Source organism: Sus scrofa, chromosome 4 (genome assembly GCF_000003025.6).
Source record: "Sus scrofa isolate TJ Tabasco breed Duroc chromosome 4, Sscrofa11.1, whole genome shotgun sequence".
Taxonomy (NCBI): Eukaryota; Metazoa; Chordata; class Mammalia; order Artiodactyla; family Suidae; genus Sus; species Sus scrofa.
In genome coordinates, this window is record NC_010446.5 from 104,589,229 (window position 1) to 104,614,252 (window position 25,024).

A 25,024-nucleotide genomic window follows, 5' to 3' on the forward strand; every position below is an offset into this window, starting at 1 on the left:
GATGCAGCGCCCGGGCGGGGCCGCGGGGACCGGGTGCTGCGACAGCCGGCGAGGGCGGAGCGGCGCCAAGGTCCGCAGTGTCCCTGCCTGGCCCCCGCGGCTGCTGGCTCCCGGCAGGCGGAATTTCCCCAGGGTCCGAGCTGCGGCGGCCCAGGTCCGCGTGAGGGAGCCGCGGGCGCCCCCTGCTGCCCAGAAGCGCAGCGCCACGCCGCCGCGCCACAGATCCGGTTCTTTCCTCCGCTCCTCACCCCAGCCCAGCAGGTGGAGGACTTTACCGCGCCTGCCCAGCCCAGAGTGCCTCACCCTCTCTTGCTCCTCCTCACTCCTTCAAGAGTCCAAGTCCTGATCACAGGGCCACCAGTCCCTAATGGTAGCCCGTGGACAGAGAGAGTCAAGGGCAGGGAGGGTCTTGATTCCTCCTGGGCATCTCAGCATGTGGGCAAAGAACAGCCTGGAAGGAGGCAGGAGAGGAGAAGAAAGAACAAGAGGAGAGGAGGGTCCCCGCCTGAGCGACTGTGATGATGGGGAGAAGCCTGGAGGCCAGAGCTCGGCGCCCTTTGACCCCCCTCTCCCCGCCCCCACCCTTCAAATGTCCCCAGCTCAGCCTGGCTTGCTGGCTGGTCTCCCAGGTCTGAAACAACACCCTGGGGGCATTTCCCAGCAAGCACGCCTTGTGTTGGATGCTGGACCTAATATCCTAATATTCCTCTGCGCCCTGAAAGTGGAGGTGACCTTTCGCGGGGTCATCAAGAGTTCTGCATTAGGCTATCCAGACGCTTTGTTCACTGACAACGATGTTCTCTCTCACAGGAGCCCTCTCCTTGGTCTTCTGTCCAGGGGACGGGTCCCCGACAGGAGACTCAAAGGTTACAACCTCTGAGCACAGATGATAAGCTCACAAAAGAAAGTCACACAGACAAAAATAAAGCTGGTTGAATGAGCGGAAATGAATGGTCTAGACTCGGAGACTCTCTGCCAAGCCCACTACTGTTCTTCTCCCTCCTTGGCAGGAAGGGCGGGTGAGGGCCTGTTTAAATGCAAAGTATGTGAGTGTAGCTCACATTCCACAAAACGCTTGTGTTGCATCCCGGCTGAGTAGCTGTCTCAGGGGCAAACACCCATACAAGGAATATGCGTCTGCAGTGGCGGCGGCAGGAGGCTGAGATGCGCCTGGCTTCTCTGAGCAGTGAGCGAGCATCCTGACTCTGCTGCCTCAAGCTGTGCTCCATCCACACTGAAAGAGGAGCCAGGCCCTTCCTGGAAAAAAAGGGCTTCCAGAGCCAGAGGTAATTTCTCTTTCTCTAATGCAAAAAATGGGCTCCCTCAACCCCTCGACATGTTACGTTGTGAGAGAAGGAGCCTGGCCTGAGAGTCAGAAGACCAGGGTTCAGGTCTGGGCCCTGCCATGAAGCAGTTGCCTGTCATGGAGCAAAACCATTCATTCCTTCATCCATTTCACAATATGCACTGAGTGCTTGCAATGCACTGGCTTTGTTCTAGGTGCTGAGATTACAGCTGAGAGCAAGACAACTAACTCTGTGGGCACAGAGCTTACATTCGAACAGGGAACCAGGCAGCCCACTCCGGGGAAAGTAAAGCAGAGCAGGGCGAGGGCAGAGAGATGGGGCACTCACTGTTAGACGGGTCAGTGAGGAGTGGGCCGTGCCAGCAGATGGGGCAAGGGATTTCTGAGCAGAGGGGCAAACAGGTACAAAGGCCCTGGGGCAGGAGGGAACTTGGTGTGTTTGAAACAAAACAAGGGAGCCAGTGTCCTGTCCCCTCCCCCTGCACACTCCCTGCTACATGGAGTGAAGAAGAGGGGTACAGGGTAGCAGGGAGGGGCGGGTGGGGCAGATCACATGGTCTCATGAGCCATGGTAGGGAGTTTGATCACTAAGAGCGATGGGAAGCTGTTGGAAGGATTAGATCAAGGGAAACATCTAATTAGATGTGCCTGTGGAAGAGGCCACTCTGGTGTGGAGAAAGGCTCTGGTGGGATGCGGTGGCACAGTGAGAGTGGGTGTAAAGAGACCGCGTAGGACATCCCTGCAGAGTCTAGAAAGGGGAGGAGGCGGATGACTTGACCTAGAGGCGGCGGCAGCTTGGAGGGTGTGGGGACTCATCCTTGGACTACACTTAGAAAGCAGAGCCCAGAGGATCTGCTGGTGGGTTGAAGGTACTGGGTGATGGAAAGAGGACTCTAGGATGACTCAGGTTTCCGGCTCATGTGAATGTTGAATGATTCCAGTCACCGAGCTGAGGGCAGGTTGGAGAAGGGGAATCAAGAGTTGAGCTTGGTCTAGTCACTTGTGATGGAACATGATGGAGGATAATGTGACAAAAAGAATGAACATATATGTATGTATATATACAGCTGGGTCACTTTGCTATACAGCAGAAATTGACATAGCACTGGAAATCAACTATAGTAGAAAAAATTAAAAAGTCTTAAAAAAAAAAAGCTTTGAGCTTGGGACATAACAAATTTGAGCAAAGCATTTTCCCTCCTCTCCTTTGGCCTCTGCCATCTTATTTGTAAAGTGAAGGGGCCGTCCACTCAACCACAAGGATCTCTCTGGGTTCGGGTTATTTTTTCTGAATTCTTCCACATTCCCCACCAACACATTTGGGGTTCTTTTAGACCCACCAACACATTTTGAATTCAGAGAAAATAAGTGACGGCATTCTTCTATTTCTTTTTGAGGAAGAGAAAGAGAAATGGAGATAAAGACAAAGATAGAGAAAGAGAAAGAGAAAAAACAAAACCAAGTCCCCACATCCCACAAGGGGTCCCACCCATACTGACACCCTGACAACTAGGAAAGAGGAAACAGGGTGGAGGGTGAAGGGAATGAGTCAGAGCAGAGGGCACAGATGAGGAAGAATCACCGAAAATGTATGCCTGGCCTCAGTCTGACTTAGACTTCATTTCCTACATTTCTTAAGTTTGTACTTGAGAAGTTTCAAAGGCTTCTGAAAGGAAAAGCATTTTAGACCTTCAATTACAAACTACCTCAAAGTTTGTGATTTGAGCCAAAATTGTGATTCAATCTCGCTGAACCTAAACGAGAGGACCTCTACTATCTCTTCAAGCTAGAATCACCTATGATTCTATTGCCTTTAAGGAAAGAAAAAAATCCAAATGCATGTCAAAGTCCAAGAAACTTGAGACCCGCATGGTTAATTTTTGAAAAAGTTGTGCAAACGTTTTCATTTGACACATTATTTATCGGGCACTCACTCTGTGCCTAGGGTTATAAAGATATAACCTTGACAATACAGAAAAAGTCACTTCCTTATGGGACTTTCACTCTGGTGGGAGATAGATAGATAGATAGATAGATAGATAGATAGATAGATAGATAGAGTATCCAAGCAGTACCAGGTGCTATGGAGAGAAAGCAGAGGAAGAGGGTAGAACACGTCAGGACAGCAGTGGAGAGGGGATGGGGACCAGGGACACTGTTTTTTTATATAAGGAAGTTAGGAAAGGTCTCCAGACAGAGGGAAGAGCAAGTACAAAAGTCCTGAGGTGGAGTCATGTTCAGAGTGTTCTAGGAAGAACAGGGAAGGAAGCATGACTAAAGACGAGTGTAAGAAAGGGGAAAAGGAGGAGGAGATAGATTTAGAGAGGCAGGGGCTCCAGATCATCCAGGGCCTTTGGGTGTTAGTGTGAGTAAAGTAGGAAGTGACTGGAGGATTATGAGCTGAGGACTGACAGAGAAGAGTAGGGTTTGGGGTTGAGGAATTGTCTGTAAGAATTATGTGATTCTGGAGTTCTTGTGGTGGCTCAGTGGTTAACGAATCCAACTGGGAACCATGAGGTTGCGGGTTCCATCCCTGCCCTTGCTCAGTGGGTTAAGGATCCGGCGTTGCCGTGAGCTGTGGTGTAGGTTGCAGACGCGGCTTGGATCCCGCGTTGCCGTGGCTCTGGCGTAGGCTGGTGGCTACAGCTCTGATTCGACCCCTAGCCTGGGAACCTCCCATATGCCACGGGAGCGGCCCAAGAAATGGGAAAAAGACAAAAAAAAAAAAAAAAAAAAAAAAGAATTATGTCATTCTGCCAGAACAAATCAGAGTACTTGCCTTTGGGGGTAGGGGCAAAATTGTTAGATTGGAAGGGCCTGTGAAACACCAGATGGAGATGGGCCATAGGAGCTCTCTGGAGTACTCAAGGAGAGCTTGGCTGGAGCTGTGCACATGGTCATCCTGGGTGATAGATGGTATTTGGAACCACAGGATTGGGTAAAGTTGCCTAGGCTGAGTGTGTTGAGTCTGAAGAGAAGAGGCCCAGGACTGAGCCCTTGAGGGAGGGGTGACAACGTTTAGGGGTGGGCAGAGGAGTCAGAAAGGAGACTATGAAGGAGCAGAGGGATAAGAGAGAGGGGGGTGTTACAGGCACCCAGAGAAGAGCAGCTAAGGAGGAGAGGTCACCTGTACCGAATGCTTCCCAGAGGTTGTGTGAGATGGGAACTGAGAAGCAGCATTCACTTTGGCATGTAGGGTTGGGCAGAAGCCACATTTGAGTTGATGTTTGGAGTCTGCAGCTGGTTTGGGTCAGGCTGTGCAGCCAGTAGTGTAGCAGATTAGAGTCTGGATGACCCTCCCAACTGAAAGATCTAAAATCCTGTTAAACACATATTTTAAAACCTTTATAATGTTTCCCTGAGATAGAATGAAAGCAGTAAATCCACAGACTCCAAAAATAAAGTATAACTAGGAACTGGCAGGTAATTCACCAAAGTTCACTTTTACCTTGAGGGTCTGCTGACCCCTAGGGATCTTGACCTTTCATTGGCAGCGGTGCAAATATAGGGGACAGATGGGATCATCTAGGGTGGCCCAAGGTGGGAATTCTAATAGTATTCATTTGTGTCAATTGGGAGCTCAAAAGAGTATATCCTAAGCAAAAAGTTGAATAAGGAATAAATCTGCCATGAAAAAGGCAACTAGCTTGGCTTGATCTTGACACTGGATGGAAGGAAAAGAACCTTCCCAGAATTTGCAACCATAAGCTAGCCTCAAATATTTTCTGTCTGAGTTCATCTGTCTGTTGTCCTAAAAAATCTCAAGCATTTAAATTTAATTTAAATGGTTTTGAGTTGGTAGTGCTCTCAGATAGCTGGCAGAATTTAAAAAAAAAATCCTTTTTAGGTACCTCAAATAACTTTAGTCCAGACCTTAAATAATTCTCACAGGTAAAGTTTTAAGAAGAAAAAATACAGTTCACCTTTAAAATCTACAAAACACATAAGGAAACAAGCTCTATGACTGATGATCATTACAAAAATCAAACAAAAAATAGACAGCATAAACAGGAAGTCAAAGTTTTCAGGTATTTGAATTTCAGATGTGGAATATAAAACAATTCTGTTTCATATGCTTAAACAAAGAGGAGAGAAGCCTGAAAACATGAGCAGGAATAAGAGACTTCAGAGAATGAATAGGCAGGCTTGAGAAATAACTAAAAAGTCCTAAATGAGAACTGAAAATAAGAACAATAATACTAAAACTTTAAGACTCTGTGATTGAATTAAACATTAGATTAGATGCAGCTGAAGAAAGAATTAATCAACTAGAAGACAGATCCAAAGAAATCATTGAGAATGCAGTTTTGAGTGATAAAAGATGCAACTTATAAGAGAGAAGTTAAAGGTACAGAGGGTAGAACAGTAGAGTCTATGATATATCTAAACTGGATTTCCTTCTAGAATGGAATAGAGAGAGAATGGGAAAGAAGCAGTATACAGTGATAAATGCTGACAGTTTTTCAGAAATACTGGAAATAACGCTTCAGACTCATGAAGCCTAACAGATTTAAAGAAGAAGAGAGATGGGAGGTGGAAGAGGGGAGAGAGAGAAAGAAGCAAAAGGGAGGAGTTCCCGTCGTGGCCGTGGCGCAGTGGTTAACGAATCCGACTAGGAACCATGAGGTTGCGGGTTCGGTCCCTGCCCTTGCTCAGTGGGTTAAGGATCCGGCGTTGCCGTGAGCTGTGGTGTAGGTTGCAGATGCGGCTTGGATCCCGCGTTGCTGTGGCTCTGGCGTAGGCTGGTGGCTATAGTGGCTATGGCTCCGATTCGACCCCTAGCCTGGGAACCTCCATATGCCGCGGGAGCGGCCCAAGAAATAGCAAAAAGACAAAAAAAAAAAAAAAAAAAAAAAAAAAAAAAAAAAAAAAGAAGCAAAAGGGAAAGGAGCAGGAAGAGGATAAGGTAGGAGAAAGGACGGGGAGGGGGAGGGGAAGAAATTAAAAGCAGTTGGAGAGAAAAGCCAGATGCCACACAAAAAACTACCAAATAGAGAAAAAAATCTTCATTGTGCTGAGAAAAATTGTATGAACACAAAACTGAACAGTCATAGAAACTGTCTTTCAAGAATGAAGGTGAATAAGGACAAGTTCAGACAAATAAAACAGAGAGAGCTTACCCTTGTGTACTCTTACTATTGGACCTGCTAGTCCTATAGTCCAGGCAGAAGGAAAATGATCCCTGATAGGAAGTTTGAGATTCAGGAGGAAGTGGTGAGTACAGATAGTGGCAAATATGTGAGGAAGATAAGAAAATAATATTATTTAGAAAATAATGCTGTAATAGTCATAAAATATTGTATTATAAAATTATAATAAATATACAATAATATAGGTATAAAATATTATTTATAAAATGGTAATAAAAATGCCCAATTCATATGTGTGTGTATGTGTGGGGAGGATGGCAAACAGGCCAGAACCAAACCCCTGGTACCAGCAGCAGGTACTGTGGGAGGGGGGCTGGCAGGAGCCAGGCCTTCTAGGTTCCTTCTAGTGTTGGCTAACTTTCAACTATAGAGTTTAGTCTGTACATATAAATAACCTTGGTAACCACTAAAAGGACAGAGATAGGAGCCTTCCAAACTAATAAGGGGGAAAAGGAATGAAAATGAAAAAAAAAAAGAAGAAGAAAAGAGACATTAATTTTTTAAAAGGCAAGAAAAGTAGGGTGGGAAGCAAGAATAAATAGGTCAAATAGAAAGTAAATCACAAGAGATGAATAAATCCAAATGCATTATTCATCAGAATAGATACAAACGGACTAAACATGAAAGCCCTCAACTGTCAGATGGGATTTTTTAAGACAATCAACCATTTATAAGACCATCGTCAACCACGTAGAAACACAAAGAGATGAAAAGTTCAAAGATGGAAAAAGATATCCTAGGCAACAGGGAACCAAAATAAAATGGTGTCCCCATATTAATACCAGACAAAATTAATGTTTAGGCAAAATGTTTACAATGGTTTTTAAAAGGTCACCTTATAATGACAGCATCTTTGATTAACTGAGAAGACAGAGAAATTCTAAATTTCATATCATCTCAAAGAATATTAAGTAAAAGTTCGACAGAATTACGAGCTCTCTCAGGAAATGTTAGAAAATGCAGCCGAAAGGCAATCTGTGCGGAATCCCTGTCGTGGCGCAGTGGGAAACAAATCCGACTAGGAACCATGAGGTTGCGGGTTCGATCCCTGGCCTCACTCAGTGGGTTAAGGATCCAGCATTGCCACGAGCTGTGGTGTAGATCACAGATACGGCTCAGATCTGGCGTTGCTGTGGCTGTGGTGTAGGATGGCAGCTGTAGCTCTGATTAGACCCCCAGCCTGGGAACTTCCATATGCCGCTAGTGCAGCCCTAAAAAGCAAAAAAAAAAAAAGCAATCTGTGATATATATAGGGGAAATTTGAGCAGTGCTGACCTAATGGATATTTCTTGAACGTGGCATCTAAATTTGCATCTCTTCTTTGTGTGCACATAAGACAATGAAGAAATGCTGGGCTGAAAAGCTGACCTCAAGGGGTATCGGAGGATTGAGGCCTTTCAGACTTTCTCTGACTATAATGCAATTTAGCTAGAAATCAGTAATAAAAAGCACAACTAAGAAACCCAATATATTTGAAAAGAATACTTTCAAAAGACTTCTAAGCGCTCATGAGTCAAAGAGGAAATCATGGTAGAAATTGGAAAATAAACAGAACGGAAAGAGATGAAAACACTGTATACCAAAACTTGTACAGTTGCTCAAAAAGTGGTATGAACCAGAAACTTGTATGGTTAAAAATGAGAAAAAAAACAAAACAAAAAACAAAACCCTGAGGATTGCTAAGATTAATTTCAGAAATTACACAAAGAACATCAGGATAAACCCAAGGAAGGGAGAGGGAAATAAAAATATGAATAGAATGGCATCTGTGGTGGAATCGGGGAGTGTTTTTCTTGCCATGCTTTCCAACTTCTTTACGAAGAATTTCTCTATGGGGCGGCGCTAGTTACCAGCAATGGCAGAAGTGGACAATCTCACACGAGGAGTCGGCGTCTAAAATGCTAAACGTTTATTCAACAGCTACTGCATTTCAGGTGTAAAGGAAGAGCTTTTACATCCATTGTTCTGTTTATTCCCCCATCAAAGTGCTGAGGTATATATTCTCGTATGTACAGTGTCCAGGGTCTTCGTTATGAGACACAACAAAACGCATGATTCGGAGGCTGCGAGCCCAAGGTCAAAGAGACAGCAGTGCTGGTCTTTCCCTGGTTTGCAGATGGCCTTTTTTCTTTGCTCGCCTGCCCACGCTGTCTGTCGCTCTTCTTCTAAGAACGTCAGTCCTACTGCATGATCCTAATGATCCTAATCCTAAGGCCTCATTTTAACTTAATCACCTCTTTAAAGGCCCTAGATCTAAATACAGTCACATCCTGAGGTACTGCGGGTTAGGGCTTCAACATTAGAATGTGGGGGGACACAATTCAGCCCGTAACAATGCCCATATAGAGATGGAGACTTAGGTTGAACAACTTCCCCCAAGGCGTGCAGGTGGTGTCAGCGCTGGGGCGCGAATGCAAGCACAGCAATTGCAGTGTCTGAATGCCAACCATTCGACTAAAAAACAGTCCCCAGCCTCGAAAAGCGGAGATGAATGGAAAAGGCTTTTGGAAAATTTTTTTAAAAAGGAAAAAAAAAGCCAACCTGAATAAAGGGGTAATATTATCAGACTTTCATTGTGCAATCTGTCCCAGGAAACAAAATAGATGAATTATCTGTTCTAGACTCCCTTTTTAAATCTGAGCTTTAGTCATAAAGATCATAATCTTTGGCCAAAATGGCAGGAAGCGCCAACAGTTTAGCATTAGCTGAAGTCCTCTGTCCCTGGTTTTCTTTTTGGAGAAGCCCAGTGTAAATTCTAGGCTAAGGCGAGCGACATCTGCTGGGCTCTGTGGAGTATGGGTGAGAACCTGGCTCTTTTCATAGGCAGTCATCTACTGCCCTCTGCTGGCCAGCAGTAGGAACACCCAGCAATCTGCAGACAGCCCAGCGTCCTCCAAGAAATACAAACCCAGAGGGAAAGGTGGGAAGACTCTGCTGAAATCAGATTGGAATCTACTGGCATTATGTCAGTCCCACTCCTTTCCATACACACACACACACACACACACACACACACACACACACACACACACACACACACACACACACACACACACACACACACTTTAAATCAACTTTAGGAGTTCCCATCGTGGCTCAGTGGTTAACGAATCCGAGTAGGAACCATGAGGTTGCAGGTTCAATCCCTGGCCTTGCTCAGTGGGTTAAGGATCTGGCATGGCCGTGAGCTGTGGTGTAGGTTGCAGATGCGGCTCGGATCCTGAGTTGCCGTGGCTCTGGCATAGGCCGGGCGGCTACAGCTCCGATTAGACCCCTAGCTTGGGAACCTCCATATGCTGTGGAAGCAGCCCTAGATAAGGCAAACAAAAAAAGACAAAAAATAAATAAAAAATAAAATAAACTTTAAATTTTCACTTTTTGGCATTCTGTGACTAGCTGTTTTCATCATTTAAAAAATATATCTGCCACCTTCTCAAAAATGTTTCCCAAGACCCAAGAATATTTGAATGCAGGTTTTGATGATCTAACAAAATATTTGTTTGCTCATTTCATATTTTCAAAAATTATAAACTAATTGCATGTTTGTTCAACCTTTTAAAACCATGAGTTCCTCAGTAATAGTCACTTGGTTACAGTATTTTTGTAAAAATAATTGTTTCCATTTTCAGTTGTGAATTTTCTTTAAAAATAATCATCAGTTCATGCTTTTAAAAATGATATATCTCAGGAAAGTGTTTAAGTAATAAAGGTTTCCCTTGGGTTGAGAGGCATAAATAAGTGCCAGAAGAAACTGCTGTTCTTCAGAAAATTCCTAGAATTCCTGGTCACTGTGCTTCATGGGATGTGTGGCCTTGTAGACCTCAGGGAAATTCAAAACAGGTAGGCTCAAGGACCTGCAGTGTCTCCAGCCTTGTGGGGGTCTCCAGACCCCCCTTCCACAGTTGCCAGAATTGGCATTTAAAACGCAAATCAAATCATAATGCCCTTCTGTTTCTGGAGAGGTCAAATGTCACACCTCTGACCATAGAGTAAAACTAAGCTCCTCATCACCTTTACATGGCCAAGGGATCTGACTCACCCTGGCCTCTCTGAGTCTGCCCTTGGCCCCTTTCCTTTCTTTCAGCTGTTTGCATTTTCATCCTTCAAGAATCTCTCTGTGGCTCTACTTCAATATTCTGTTTATCTCCTTCAGGGCACTTGCTACAGTTTGTAATAGTCTGTGTATTTATCTGTTGTTCATTCATGTCTGCATCAGCCAAGTCCATGTCCATCCTGTTCTTTGCTGCATCCCCAACCCCTAAAGGGAGTATATTGATCAATGAACAAACTGAGCAAAGAAAGGGACTGAGAAGTGAGTGACATTAGAGTCATTCCATGCAGATCAAATCAAGTTCATTGCATAAAGAGAAGGAAGTCCCATCCTTGGCCAATGGCCTGGGAAGCAAGGAAGGGCAGTCATAGGGGTCACTGCACTTTCATCTTTGACTGACGCTCCTCATCAAAACCACTCCTAGAGAACACCAGGGCAGCAGGCAGATCCACAGCCTGAACTGGAGGGCATCGCTTAGGAGAACTGGAGGGCACCCAGGCAACACGGGCATGCCGACTCCCTCAGACATAATCATTCCATCAGTCTAAAGGTACAATCTCAGATGCAGGCACTTCGTGTTGATCTAGCACCTTCCCCTGGAAAGGACAGCAGCACAGCCCTGCAGGCTCACAGCCCTGCTCTGAGGAAGGCATATTATTAGTCCCATTTTACAAATGGAAAACTAATGAGCCCATGGTCAGTGGGCTGGAGAACCACTCTGGGTAGCAGGCTAATGCCTGGCCTTCTGGGGATTCTTGTCCACATCCTCCCCTCCAGACAAGGGAAAATAAACACAGAACTGACATCAGTTCAGAACCAATGGCTTGGGGAAGCTCGCTGACAGCCATCCCCAAGAGAGGTAGCTAGTGGGGGCAGAAATGCTTGCTTGGCTCCAGGGAGGCCTGGACCAGTCGTCTTGGGGCACAGTTTCCCCCCTGAAGTGCTGCTGGGTTGATGTAGTTTCCTCTGCCATGCATTGCTTCTTTCCTGGGCGGGATCCTGGCCTCTGACTGAGGAGTGATCCATGGAGAGTAAGGTCAAGCGTGAATGCAATGTCAATGAATGTTCCAGGCAGGGAAGCCTCAGGACAGGGTGATCTCAGGATTCTTCAGGAAGAAGGCCAGCTTCTGGGCCATGGCATCCAGCTCGCCTGAATTGGCGTACCGCAGGAGGTTGCTCTTGCGCACAAAGTAATGCTTCAGAAAGTGCTGGCTCACGCACTTGTGCAGCTTCCTCACCAGGCGCAGGAAGGCTTTGCTGAAGATGCGCCAGTCCTTTGGGTGGGGGTACTTCTCGCAAGTCCAGAAGAGCACCATCTGTGGAAGGAAGGGGTGGTGTCAGACATGGTTCCAGCTCTAAGGAGGAGAGCACCTTCAGGAACATTCCTGAGCTCCCGCAGCCTTGGAAAGAGGAGACAGGAGCCCCCGGGGTGAGCTGGTTCTGCTGCAGATTCATGATCCCTCAGGTGGGAACCTCAGCCCCATCCTGCTGGTCTCCTATGCCTCTTTGGTACTTTATTCTCTCCACTGGCATTTCCAATGATCACCACTCTCCTTAAATCTGCGATTCCCCAAACCCGGCAGATGCCTTTGCCTCCTTTCCAGGGAAAATGCCTCACACAGGCAAAGTAGCCGTTCTGCCTTCGTCAGCATCTTCCTCTCTGCATCCCAGCCTGGGTGAAGCCCTCTGCAAGGGCTGGGATCACCTCTTCCAGGAACTGTATTTTGATTTCCCTCTTCCTCGCTGGCTTCTAAATCTGTGAAAGCTCTCCTGCTCCCCAATCCCACATCTCCCTCCTGCCCCAATTTGGACCTCTGCAGATCCAGGTTTCTGCAAAGAATCATCTTAATAACTCGCCACTTCCTTTCCTCTGATTTCCTGCCTTCATCCACTCCAGTATGGATTCTTCTGCTCTCCATCCTCAAAGGCTGCTCTCCTTAAGGTCCGATGATCCCCATGCTGCCAAATCATCAGGCACTTTCCAGCCCTCACCTGACGTGACCTTTCAGCAGAATCTGGTTTTCTCATCCGCATACCCTCTCTCTTGAGCCACTCTCCCCTTAGCTTCCAAGCCATCACACTCTCTGGAGTTTCTCCATCAGTGCAGCTGCTCCTTGACGTGTTCACCCTCCTTCACCTGCCCTAAGGCTGGAGTTTTGGGGGCTTAGTCACAGGCTTTCATTTCTTTTCTTTTTTCATTTTTTATTTAAGTATAGTTGATTCACAATTTTCTTTCAATTTCAGCTGTACAGCAAAAGGAGTCATATATATACTTTTTTTTCATACTAGCTTCCATTATGTTCCAACCCAAGAGACTGGACATAGTTCCGTGTGCTATATAGCAGGACCTCATTGCTTATCCACTCTGAATGCAACAGTTTGCATTTACCAACCCCAAACTCCGTCCATCCCACTCCCTCCTGCTCCCCCTTGCAGCCCCTCTCTTCCTCTGACTTATCTTTCTTCCACTACAGTCACTTTAATCCCCACTAAATACAGATGCCTTGTCATTTTTTCCCCTCTAGTTCACACTTCTCCTCTGACCTCTTGACCTGAAAATTGCTTCGGTTCACATGAACTCATGAGCCTCCACCACATCCCTGCTGTGCTTCCGGGGTTGCTCATTGCCTGTTATGCAAGACACAAACCTAGGAGCCACCCTCTCCCTCACCGCCTCTTATCAAGTCCTGCCAATCCTCCAGCCTACGAACTTCTCCAACTCCCCCACTTATCATGACCGCCCTTATCATCCTCTCCAGCCCTCTCTGCCATCGCTGTCCCCTCAAACTGCACCCCTTCCTATCTGGTCCTATCTGTCACCACCACACCACTGCCCACGTGATCTTTTTTTTTGGGGGGGGGGGTTAGGGCCACACCCACAACGTAGGGAAGTTCCCAGGCTAGGGGTCTAATCAGAGCTACAGCTGCTGGCCTATGCCACAGACACAGCAACACCAGATCCTTAATCTACTGAGCGGGGGCCAGGGGTCGAACCCACAACCTCATGGGTCCTGGTCAGATTTGCATCCACTGGAACGCCCCCAGGTGATATTTTTGAAATGTACATCTGGCTCTGTTGCTGCTTGTCTAAAAGACTTCAGTCTTTCCATTGTTTGCTAATTAAAAAGACCACACTTAGCTTGGTTTGGTTTACAAAGTTTGCTCCCTCCCTTCCTTTCCAGCCTCAGTTCGCCCTCAGCTCTCTGAGCATCTCTCCTTCTGGCCACTCCAGCGCCTCGTTTCATGCTCTCTTCCGTCTCGGGGTCTTTCACATCCCAGTTGTGCCATCGGGGGCCTACTTCCTTCCCCAAGGAAGTTTCCTTGTCCAGAAAACTCCACTGGATCCAAGTTCCCCGTGACACCCATGAAGCAATTTCTTCATCATGAACTTCTCACGAGCTGCAGTGATGACAGTAGCGGGCGATTTCCTATGTTTTCACATGATCCCCTCCTAGATGGGAACTCCGTGTGAGCAGAGGACGGTACCTGTATGCAAGCACTGCGATGTCACCTGCATCCAGCAGAGACTGCGATGTCACCTGCATCCAGCAGAGGCACTGGCCCATGGGAGGCAGTCAATAAACATGTACCGACAGAGTGAAATCACTAATGTTTGGGTTTAGGTGTTGAGTATTTTAAAATAGAGTCTTTTACTAAAAAGTAAAAAGAGCAGTTTTAGGTTCACAGCAAGAGGCAGGATTTAGACTCTATTGCTTTGAGTAAATGAGCTGGAGATAATTTGAGGCTAGTCGAGATAACCTAGGTACAGAAACAGGTTTTAATTCCTCTTGTAGTTAAGCTTTTATCTCCCTAAGCAAACAGAAGCAGTTAAGCCTATTATAAGCAAGCCTCTGTGGCTTTGAGCAGCAAGGGGGTTAGGAACAAATAAGCCAAGGAAAGATAAGCTCCAGCTTCACAGGCAATCGCTTTGGGGAGGAGCCTCTGGGGGAGGAGGTGAAGACTTCAAGTGAGGTGACCGTGACCGGCACAGCCTTCTGGGTGCTGTTTTGCAACCCAGACGCTTCCACTTTCCCCAGATTGAAGCCTTGGCAAGGATCCCGCACAGACAAGCCACCATTCAGGATGGTGTCTGGCAGGACAGTGCCATCAAGCCACGTCATCCCAGTGCCTCCATGTGGGAGAATTCCGCCCTTGGACCAAGGGTGGAAGACGAGAGGAAAAGGCAATCAGTACGGTTTCATTTTCGCCACAAACAACCCCCTTTTAACTGTCCATTCTTGAGAATGCACAATTTTATCGTGCCATGTAGGTGGGGTAGGGAAGGACTCCAACAGAGGGCCTTTAAGGAGCTGCCCTGAAATGATGATTTAGAAACCACTGGAATACAAGTAACTCCCAGGTGGAATACCGTTCTGAGAACAGTGAAGGGCTGGGGGGCCCATGGTGGTCCTACTCCATCTTGCCTAAAACACCCATGGCTCCTTACCACCCATCCTGGTGTTGGAGCGCTGAAATCAGTGGTTAGTTAAGGGTGTGGATGTGGCTATAAGACAGACTGGACATTCCTTCCAGCTCTGTCTCTTCCCAGGGTGGCGCATGGAAAGGCAAGTAAGAAAGAAGCGAAACCCCCTAATGATTTAGACTGTCTTCAGAGAGTACGTGTCCTGGATCCAGGAGAATAGATGTGCATTTTTAAAGGGGACAAGCCTGAGGACACATCGGGAATGTTGAAACTGAAGAGAAAGGCCCGAGTTTGTGCAAATGAGATGTTCACAGATGCTCGGGCAAATCAGGGTGAACCAGTCATCAGAACAGATAAGAAAGCAAAGCAAAGACTAGCAATGTGGGGGAGGGAGAAATTAAATAAAATGTGAAGTCATTCATTCATATGGTTAGCATATGTTTACTGAACAACTACTATGTACCAAGCATTGGGAGAGATATGAAGGGTTCGGTAGTAGTTGGCCTTAAATAGCTTGGGTTAGAGCTGGAAGAGTAACACAGGGCTGGATAATAGTTGTCCACTGTCTGAGACATGGCACAGGGTGGCGCATGTAAGGAAGGCACCACACACCCCAAGGACCTGTGCTCACCTGTGTAGGTCAGGCGGAGGGCTGAAGCCCCAGGATGGATACTAGCTAAGCTAGGACTGAGCTGTAAGAGTCTGATACCTTCCAACCCGAGCATGCTGCACGCAGTTTTACCATGATCATCCAGTTCACCATACGCGGCCAGAAATTTGAGAAGGAGGAGCTGAGTGTGTGATCAAAGAGGGAACTCCCGACCCCCCAGTCCAGGTCCTGTTCTGCTGCCCTGCGCCCTCCTAGAGCAATGTTCCTTTTCTCCCCAAGCATTCCCCACGTGGCACAATTCCAGGTATGCCCGCAGGAGTGTTTGCTAGACTGTATTCCCCACAAGAGCAGGAATCACATCGATTTGCTCACCCGGTACCTCCAGGTGTAGAGTACACAGCAGGTGTGGGAGCAAGTGACTGACGCACAGGGATCTCAGCCTTTGCCGAGCAAGTGAGTGAATGAATGCATTCGTGGCTGTATGATGCAAAATCCTCCCCTGGGAAGATCCTGTGTGGCTCAGTGTGTTACGAGCCTGACTAGTATCCATGAGGATGCAGGTTCGATCCTGGCTTCGCTCAGTGGGTAAAGGATTTGGCACTGCCTTGAGCTGTGGTGTAGGTCGCAGACACGTTTCAGATCCCGCGTTGCTGTGGCTGTGGCATAGGCTGGTGGCTACAGCTCTGATTCGACCCCTAGCCTGGGAACCTCCATATGCTGTGGGTGCAGCCCTAAAAAAAAGGAAAAGAAAAAAGAAAAAAAAAAAAAAACCCATGCTTGATGATTTGCAGCCCAGAAGTTCAGGTGTGCTGCCAGGTTCATGGGGTAACCCCAACATGTCCTGGTTTCCCCCTTCCCACAGAGGTGTGTGTGTGTGTGTGTGTGTGTGTGTGTGTGTGTGTGTGTGTGTGTGTGTACACGCCTGCGCATGAGTGGCTGCGCTTGGACTAGAGTAGGGGCTGAGTCCTGAGTCCTGTTAACATGAGGGAAAACATGAATCCATCTGGGTTTGAGCACAAGATTTCACCAGACTGTGGATTTCTTGGGGCGGAGACCACAAGCGGTAATTCCTTTCTGAACCTCAGCGGGTTTCAGGCACACAGTGGGCACTTGTGTTGGTTTGCTGAGTGACATAAAAGGAGGGCAGAGAGAGAGAGAGAGAGAGAGAAGGCAGAAAGAGAAAAAGAAGCAGGACTGGAAGAGGACGGGAGGCGGCGGAGGACAGGACCGCACGGCGGGGCTGCACAGCTCCCATAACGCCTAGTACTTGGGGGGATGGCACGTGTGGACACCAGCACCCCTCCTACTCATCCCACACACGCAGGCACATTCCAAGTGGCTCTAGGGCGTGGCCCTACAGAGGCAGCAGAGGGACCCACCAGCTGCAGCCACCCTGGGCCTCAATGCCAGGTCGTGCACTCACCTGCAGGTGGTGGGAGGTGATCACAGGCCTCTTCCCCGGGCACCAGACATCCTCCTTCATCTGCCTCAGGGCTTGAAAGCACTTCCTGCGGCAGCCCCCGTCCTCATCCAGCTGCTCCAGCAGCACCTGCTCGGCCCGCAAGAAGCTCAGCTGCCAGTGATAGTTTGAACAGGCCAACAGGCTAAACCCAAAGGACTGGGGGGAAGAGAAAAACAGCGGGAAATGAGAAGGATGCTGCTGGTCAAGGAACGCCACCTCCCAAGCAGTCTACGGGGGTGGGGAAGGGGGGACTACAGGGGGACCTGCCACTGGGCAGACGGCATATCCCACGTGGGGGCATGGAGGGAGCCTCAGAGCCATTCCTCCACACGTGGGCAACTAACTGGGGAGGCCGTGTCCACTTTCTCTCTGGCAGTGGTTCTCCAGCTCGAGCCTGGGCCCAGAATCACCTGGAGGGCTTGTGAGAACATGGCCTGCTGGGCCCTGCCCACTGAGTCTCATGTGATAGGTCCAGAGTGGGGCCCGGGAATCTGCATGTATCACAGGATCTCAGGTGCCCCTGCAGGTGCTGGGGGAATCTATGAAATCTCGATTTTCCTTCTGAAACTGGTTGGGGGTCAGTGGTGCTGTGGTTGGTTAAGCCAAGAGCATCTCTGGGGAGCTGAGGCCCCGCACGCAGATACCTTGATGCACTGTACTCTCTCTGCTGAAGGCCAGCGCCTCAGACAAGGAGGCCACCGTGCTTTCTTGGACCAGGAGGTGGGGATCTCCACGGAGGGAATCAGCTCTAGCTCCACCGGACCCGCGAAGGTTTCCACGGCAACCCAAACGCCAGGGCGGTCCATCAGCATGCTGACCTCATTACCTGGAGGTAAATGACAGACAGACAATGAGCAGACAAAACTTGGATCAAGATCAGCGTTCAAAGTAGGCGTCTGTGAGCCGTGGCTCCGACCCAGCCTCTTGTAACTGGTGGGGCAACTTTCAGAGTTTCAGTGGCATGCCAAGCTGGTGTGTTTATGCCAACACTAGACAATTAACCAAATAAATATTGATGAAAGTATTGCTCGGAAATCTCATTGCTGGTAGGGTTTTCTTTTTTCTCTCTTCCTCCTCCCCTAGGGTTTTGTGGTACCTTTTCTAAAGAAGTAATAGAAAGCTCAACTGGAAGAGACACAGAATATAAGAGAAAGGTATAGTTTTTGCTGCTGTCAAAAGAAATCCAAGCATTTTCCTATAATCCCTCCTTCCCACCAGATGTGCAACCCTATTCAGGACAGCCCCGGGCCCTTACTTATTCCTCTGCCTGGGGTGGCGTGCAGCTTAGCTGTCTCTTAGCTGAATCTTAGAGATGGCATTTGTTTCCACCACCCATTTACCAGCCCAGCCTCAGCCACTTTTGTCATCATTAACCTGGTAGTCATAAAATACTTCCACGTATGTCATAGCCACTGGCTTAAGGGATCCAGTGGGCAGAAAGAAGCCCTCCTGACTTTTCCAACTGGGCAAAGAGAGGGAGAGAACATGAACGGATGTGGGGACATTTTCCAACTCATATACTAGAGTTCATTTCTACTTTGTACCTTCTTTCAAAAGCTACACCAAAGTTTTGTTTCTGTTTGCCTTCCTTACAGGTAAGGATGGGCTCTCTTGCATGGGGATCTATTATTCTGCTTTTCCTTGCTCAGAGAAGGAAATGGAAACTCATTCGTTCATTGTGTCAGGCTCTTCCAAAGGAAAACACTCCCTCTCCTCGGCTGGGGTGTGATAAAGAGCTTATTGTCTGGATCTCATCAGAGCCACAAGGGCGGGCGGGGACAGGACTTCAGCAACTTAAGCGTTGTTTACTGAAAGCACCTCTCCACCCGGCCCAGTTTGAATCTCTTATTTGCACTTTCACTATAAACAGCGTTGCAGAGGGAGGAGGTGAGCGAGGGTTGGCACCAGCCTGCCTGGCCCACACCCTGCTTCTGCTGTTCTGCTTGCACAGGGTGTGACTTTTGGCCTCTTACTCAATCTCTCTAAATCTGAGCTTTCTTATCTGTAGAACAGTTTAAAAAATGATTCTAACTCTAAGAGGGTTGCTAGGACTATTAAATAATCCACAAAAGTATTCTAGACATAGCAAAAAATCCATTAAACACGAGCTATTTCCATTATGGAGTCTTTCAGAACTATTCTGTCTGGATAAACAAGAGGACACGCAAATCCTTTTCTGACTATACATATGGAATTGCATATTGTTCAGCAACTGGGTTTTTCACTTAATTATGTAGCATGGGCATTTTTTATAACATTGTGTGGGCACATATACACACCTCCTCATTTTTTTTTTTTTTTTTTTTTAGGGCCATACCTACGGCACATAGAGGTTTCCCAGGCTAGGCGTTGAATCAGAGCTGTAGCTGCCGGCCACAGCCACAGCCACAGCCACAGCCACAGCAATGCCAGGTCTGAGCTGTGTCTGTGACCTACACAACTCACAGCAATGCTGGATCCTTGACCCACTGAGTGAGGGCAGGGATCGAACCTGCATCCTCAGGGATGCTAGTCAGATTCGTTTCCACTGAGCCACCATGGGAACTCCTCCCTATTCTTTTTTTTAATCCTAATTTCTCTTTTACTTCAGTTCACTCCATCAGTGAGAAATATATGCAAATGCAAAAGTCAACAAGGTATTTTAAAAGGGAAATTAAAAGGAGGATTTCTGTTTAGAGTCACATGTTGGATTGGAAATCCTCAAACCCACTGCCTAGAAGACACACAAATGTTTAAACACCTTCTTTTTAAGTAATGAAGGAGATTGCCAGAAGGTAGGAGAATCATGTGAAACGAGCACCGAAGCAAGAACACCCATCCAGGGAAGTACTAATTGGGAGAATTGCCAAAACACCATGATGGCATTAAGCCTTGGTACTTAGGGCTTCTGTGCCTAGAAACTGCACAGAGAGGAAGGCAAGGGTGCTATGAGCCAGGCCTGGGGCTTATGCTAGGTGGTGAGCCAGAAGAGAAACTGCTCCTTACAAACTGGAATCAGGAAACGCTGTATCTTGAGGAAAAGTATGAACTAAGAGAAATAGTGTCTTGTGGGCTCTGGATAGTGGATGCAACACACACAACCAAGCTCTTCCCTCCTCCCTAGAATTTCAAAGGCATTAGTCACCGTGCTAGGTTTAGCGCCTGAGTGTTTACGTCTCTAAATCACCTCGTTAAGATGGTATTTCTAAGGAAAAATCAAACACGAGTCTCCTTGGAGAAACACACCCCAATACACACAGAGTGTGAATGTTTCCTAGGCAGAGGATGTGGGTCTCCACTCCAATATTGACACACCTCATTCTTTTTAAAGGCTGCGTAATAGTCCATGAGGCAAAGGCAGCATAATTTATGAAGTCACTTTTCCTTTATTAGCCATTCAGATGATTTCTAGTGACTTTCTATTACAAAGCCTACTTCCGTGGATATCCTCGTGCATGTTTCTTTGTGTATCTGTCAGGATGTATTTCTGGAAAGAGGAATTGTTGAATTGCCAAGTAAGTATATCCTAAAAATAAAAATGGACTAACTGCCCTTTAAAAAGGAGGCACTTAATTTACACTTATGAAAACTCCTGTTTTACCATGCTCACCTCTGCACTGAGCATAATTACAGTTGTTCCTCTCTGTCAACCTACTAGATGTTTTAGTGTACATTTCTTGACATACACGTTACATGGAACATTTTTTATTTTTATTAGGCATTTATCTTCTGTCATTTTTTTTGTCAAAATTTCTACTGATCTGCTTGTAGCTTTTCCTATGGGTTTAGAAATTAAGGAAATTAGCTATTTTCCTCTGTTTGAAATTCACCTTTTTACTCTGTGTAAATAAATGTGTATGTATGTACACGTGGGCACGTATGTTAAACTGCACCATAGCTTAAGACTTGGGGGTTGTTCAATGTAATAGTTCTTTATGGCTAGCCTCTTATATGTCTTTATTCTTCTATTCTTCTATGATAAATTAATCTTAATTATGTAACATATAATATATAAATATGCTTCACAAAGCAATATTAACTTTGGAAAAAAAGTAATTCAAGTATTTCAAATACAGAATTTTTAAAAAGGATAAAAAACATTGTGGAGTTCCCTGGTGGCCCAGTGGGCTAAGGATCCAGCATTGTCACTACAGCGGCTCGGGTTGCTGCAATGGTGCAGGTTTGATCCCTGGCCCAGGAACTTTCTCATGCTATGGGTTCAACCAAAAAAAACGTTGCTAATGTATTTTGATGTTTAAATTTTTTTCTAATAAGTGACATGTAAAAACATGTGAAAATATTGAGGTTAAATGTCCATTATTAGAGACATGTCTTAAAATGAATATTTTGGATACACATTTTTTTAAAGGATAAGTCAATGTGCTGTCTCAACACACTGGAATCCTGCAGACAGTTGGAGAGGATTGTAGTGGAAACACGCAAATAACAAAGATCTGAAGTTTATGAGTAATTTGTTTATTCATGAAAGTACTCAAGTTTTTAAAGTAATATCTTGGAAAGGGTACATAAGCCAAAGATTGTCTTATCTTTTCCAGGGCAGTAATCTACTTAAGTCCACAAAGGTGTGTTGTGAGTATGAATTCCATTGTGTGTCCCAGCAGAAAAATAAGCTATTTCATTTTACAGGGATCGGACAGACGTAAAAAGCATATGATTTTATCTTAACTTAGGTGCACAAGCTTCAGGTAACACCCAACAGAGTTGGGGTTTTTTTGTTTTGTTTTGTTTTTTGGGGTTTTTTTTTTTTTTTTTTTTTTTTTTGATGTTTTGCCATTTGCAGAAACTTGTTGTGGGATCTCAGTTGCCAGACCAGGGATTGAACCTGGGTCTCAGTGGTAAATCACTGAGTCCTAACCATTAGATCACACGGGAACTCCCGAGACTGTACAGATCTTTTGCTTGTGTTTTTACTGGGTTGCTTTCTGAGTATTATTATTATTATTACTATTACTATTGTTTTGGCTATGCCCACAACATGCAGAAGTTCCCAGACCAGGGACAAAGCGTGCACCACAGCAGTGACTTGAGCCGTAGCAGTGACAACTCCAGATCCTAATGGCTAGGCCATCGGGGGACTCCCAAGCAGAGGTTTTTTTTTACAGCAAAAGGGAAATGCCAGGCATTTTCCTTGTACTTTTTCTGATCAGCTCACCTGGCAGGTGACAGGTTTCAATTGCGTTTTCCACCAGTTTCCGGAAGACCTGGAGGACCCTGGCGGGCACAATGTCCCCCTCGATGTTCACATCGGCCTCGTGCCACTGCCACAGGTTCTTCAGGAACTGCTCCACCTCCAGCCACTGCTGCAGGGCCTCTGGGTCCCGCAGCGGGCAGGGCAGCCGGCCGCCCTGCAGGGTGTAGTAGCGCCAGCGCTTCTGCCGGGCCTCCCGGTACCCAGCCAGGCCTCTCAGTGGGACTGTGACGAGGAAGTGGGTGGGGGCCAGCACCTGGGGTTGGGAAAGGAGAGAGAAGGAGGGTGAGTGCATAGACTTGGGAGGAAACAGAAACCCTCGGGGAGCTGCCCTGCTGAGCCAGCCACGCAGTTAACCCCTGACCCCATTAATGGGACCAGGAGGACCTGCTGGCAGGGGATTCCATCTGTGTCCTGCCAGTAACCCATGAAAACACTTCGGACAAAGAAATCAACTCACTGAGGCCCAGGTTTCATGGATCTCAAGGGAAAAGGGTGGACCAGGAACCCTAGAGGCATCTAAAGTTTAGGGGGAGAAGAAAAAGCAATAATGGGAGCCAGCGTTCACTGCTTCGGCACATACATACATCAGTACCACAGGTCTCATGCATTAACTTATTTCATCTTCACAGTCTCAAAAGGAGGTGAGCTTGGCTAACATTTCCCAGATGAGAAGCCTGAGGCTCAGAGGGGCTCTGAGCCAACCCAGAGACACACAGCCAGTTGGTGGTAGAGCTGGAACCTGAGCTGAGGTCTTCTCATTGTTTATTCAACAGTTATTTTTCTCTTCCAAGCTGGTTCTCTCAAGAATGACGGACCCAGGATGGGTGAAAGATCTGGTATGAGTTAAGCCAGAGAAGGGGTGAGAAAGGAGGTGAAGGATCCTGGAAAAGGCCTCCTTTTCTTTCTGTTTGTACTGACGATCTACTGTGTCAATGACTCATCTGTACAGAGTCACAGGTGGCATGAAAGCCTGTTTGTTGAGACAATGTGAGCTACTGAGATGATTCTAAGTTTAATGGGAAAAGGTCAATAATCAGAATCAACTTATTCTGTTTCTACAGGAACCAGGTAAGTAGCGGTCAAGCAAAGAGTCCAAAGAATAGAACAACCTGGTCAACAGTGTGGTGCCACCAAAGCGAAACAACCTGTAAGTGCATCGCACAGCAACCCACTGCCCCCTGCACATTCCTCCATCACTCAGCTATACACTGGAGGAGCCACCTCCTTTCCATGGAAACTTCTGACAAGGGAATCAGGATAATCTTTGCCCAGGGTCCAGTCAGTGACCAAGTCAGGGGTGAACCAAAAATAGCAACAAATGATTCTGTCTCATTCTCGGAGAATAGCAGTTTGATGCTTTAGTAGATGATAGGTCCATCTGACTTCAGATGTCCATTGAAATGTGGTGGGATTTAAAAGGGGGGGGGATATCTAAATGATGGAATTCAAAATCTATACATTATTTGAGCCCACTTGCATGTAAACTCAAGAATATTGCTATCATGTTGTTAGTGTTTAGTAAATACATATTGAATTTGGTCCAAGATAAAATAAAAGCACTTTTCATATGCCCCACTGTAACTATTTTCAAAACTTATATAACATACAGGACATGATGTATATAAATGCAAGCTATATTTTAAGCTACGAATTCTAAGTGAGATAAGAAGAAGGAAATTTCCCCAGATACAGTTCTAGGAAAAGTGATGCTATGTTTCCATTTCTAGTCAACCTATATTTAGACTGGCGGGGTGGTAGAGGTGGGCAGGTGACGTTCTCATATTCCAGGCGTCCATCTAATTGTGTACTTTTCATCCTGGGGTAAATTTCCTAAACTCTGAATCTGTCCTCAAATCTACAAGCCCCAGAATCTTGTCCGGTGATCCTTGTGCCCACCAAACTTGAAATGTACTGGACTAGCAATGGTCTTTTGCTCAGGTACTAACTCTTTTTCTTATTCATTCATTCAACAGAAGTCGCATGTCTACCATGGGCCATGCACCATGCCAGGTACTAGGAATGAAGCAATCAAGAAACAAGATCCTTTCAAGCCAGGAACTTACGGTCTTGTGTGAGAGCTGGGGCATGAGTACATATATGTTTAATACTCATATGAAAGGGGTTCTTATGTGTCATAAGAAAAATCAAGACAAAGGAGCACAGGGATTCAGAGCCTCACTTCTCTCCCCTCTAAAAGGGAGCAAAGCATAACATCTGTTCCACTGGGTCACAGGTTTGAGTGAGACCATTTCTGTGAGACTGGCTCTGCCCATGCTGCAACATCACATGAATGCTGGTTGTGACACATGGGCCCCAGGGGCTTATAGCTCTGTGGGATTCTGCAGCAAGGACAAGGATGCCAAGCTTCTCCTGAAGTTCCTAAGGGGCACATCTTCTACTTTCTCCCTTCTCCCACCTGGAGCCCACAGACTATCATTTTCAATTATTTTCTCACCAGTGCCCTGAGTCCCTTCTGCCCAGTCCCCACTCTATTGAGTGGGTGCTTCATAAATGAAGATGTGCTTGCCTGAACTTTAATTAGTATGGTGGAATGTGCTTTAGAATCACAAGCCCCGGGTGGAGTTCCGACTTGATCAAGTCATTTGATTTCTCTAAGCCTCAATTTTTATCATCTGTAAAGGAGGACCATGGGGCCTCAGCGGCAATAACATCTATGCAATGAGTCTGTAAGTGGTAAATACGAAGAGAGCCTGCAGAAGCATGAGGGCTTATTAGTACTCTCAGTGGTGTGAACGGCTGACACATACTGACACCCACCCAAGTGGGTGCCCAATGCTGACTGGGCACTTAGAGCCAAGAGACCTGCTTA

General features: G+C 46.6%; 1 protein-coding gene and 1 long non-coding RNA gene across 26 annotated transcripts in view; one reads left to right on the plus strand and one right to left on the minus strand.

Annotated features, from left to right (window-relative positions):
- MAB21L3 (mab-21 like 3) overlaps window positions 1-25,024 on the minus strand; it is a 78,366-nt gene that overhangs the window by 16,307 nt on the left and 37,035 nt on the right. For 13 of the 25 annotated variants that reach the window (XR_002343480.1, XR_002343475.1, XR_002343483.1 and 10 more), the window contains exons 4-6: window positions 22,156-22,447; window positions 17,648-17,829; window positions 16,965-17,159 (exon numbers count right to left, since the gene is read on the minus strand). Coding sequence is in view for 12 of the 25 variants with exons in the window: in XM_013997245.2 (XP_013852699.1) it covers window positions 11,591-11,824; window positions 16,965-17,159; window positions 17,648-17,829; window positions 22,156-22,447 (903 nt within the window). In the remaining 13 variants the exon portion in view is untranslated. Of the gene's footprint in view, window positions 1-8,343; window positions 11,825-12,850; window positions 13,908-13,929; window positions 13,960-16,964; window positions 17,160-17,647; window positions 17,830-22,155; window positions 22,448-25,024 lie in introns of those variants that run through there. The other 12 variants (XM_013997245.2, XM_013997243.2, XM_013997246.2 and 9 more) reach the window with 3 other exon arrangements.
- Window positions 305-25,019, plus strand: LOC102165891. The gene is made up of 3 exons (XR_303163.3): window positions 305-1,286; window positions 23,256-23,341; window positions 24,168-25,019. It is a non-coding gene; the product is annotated as an uncharacterized LOC102165891 (long non-coding RNA).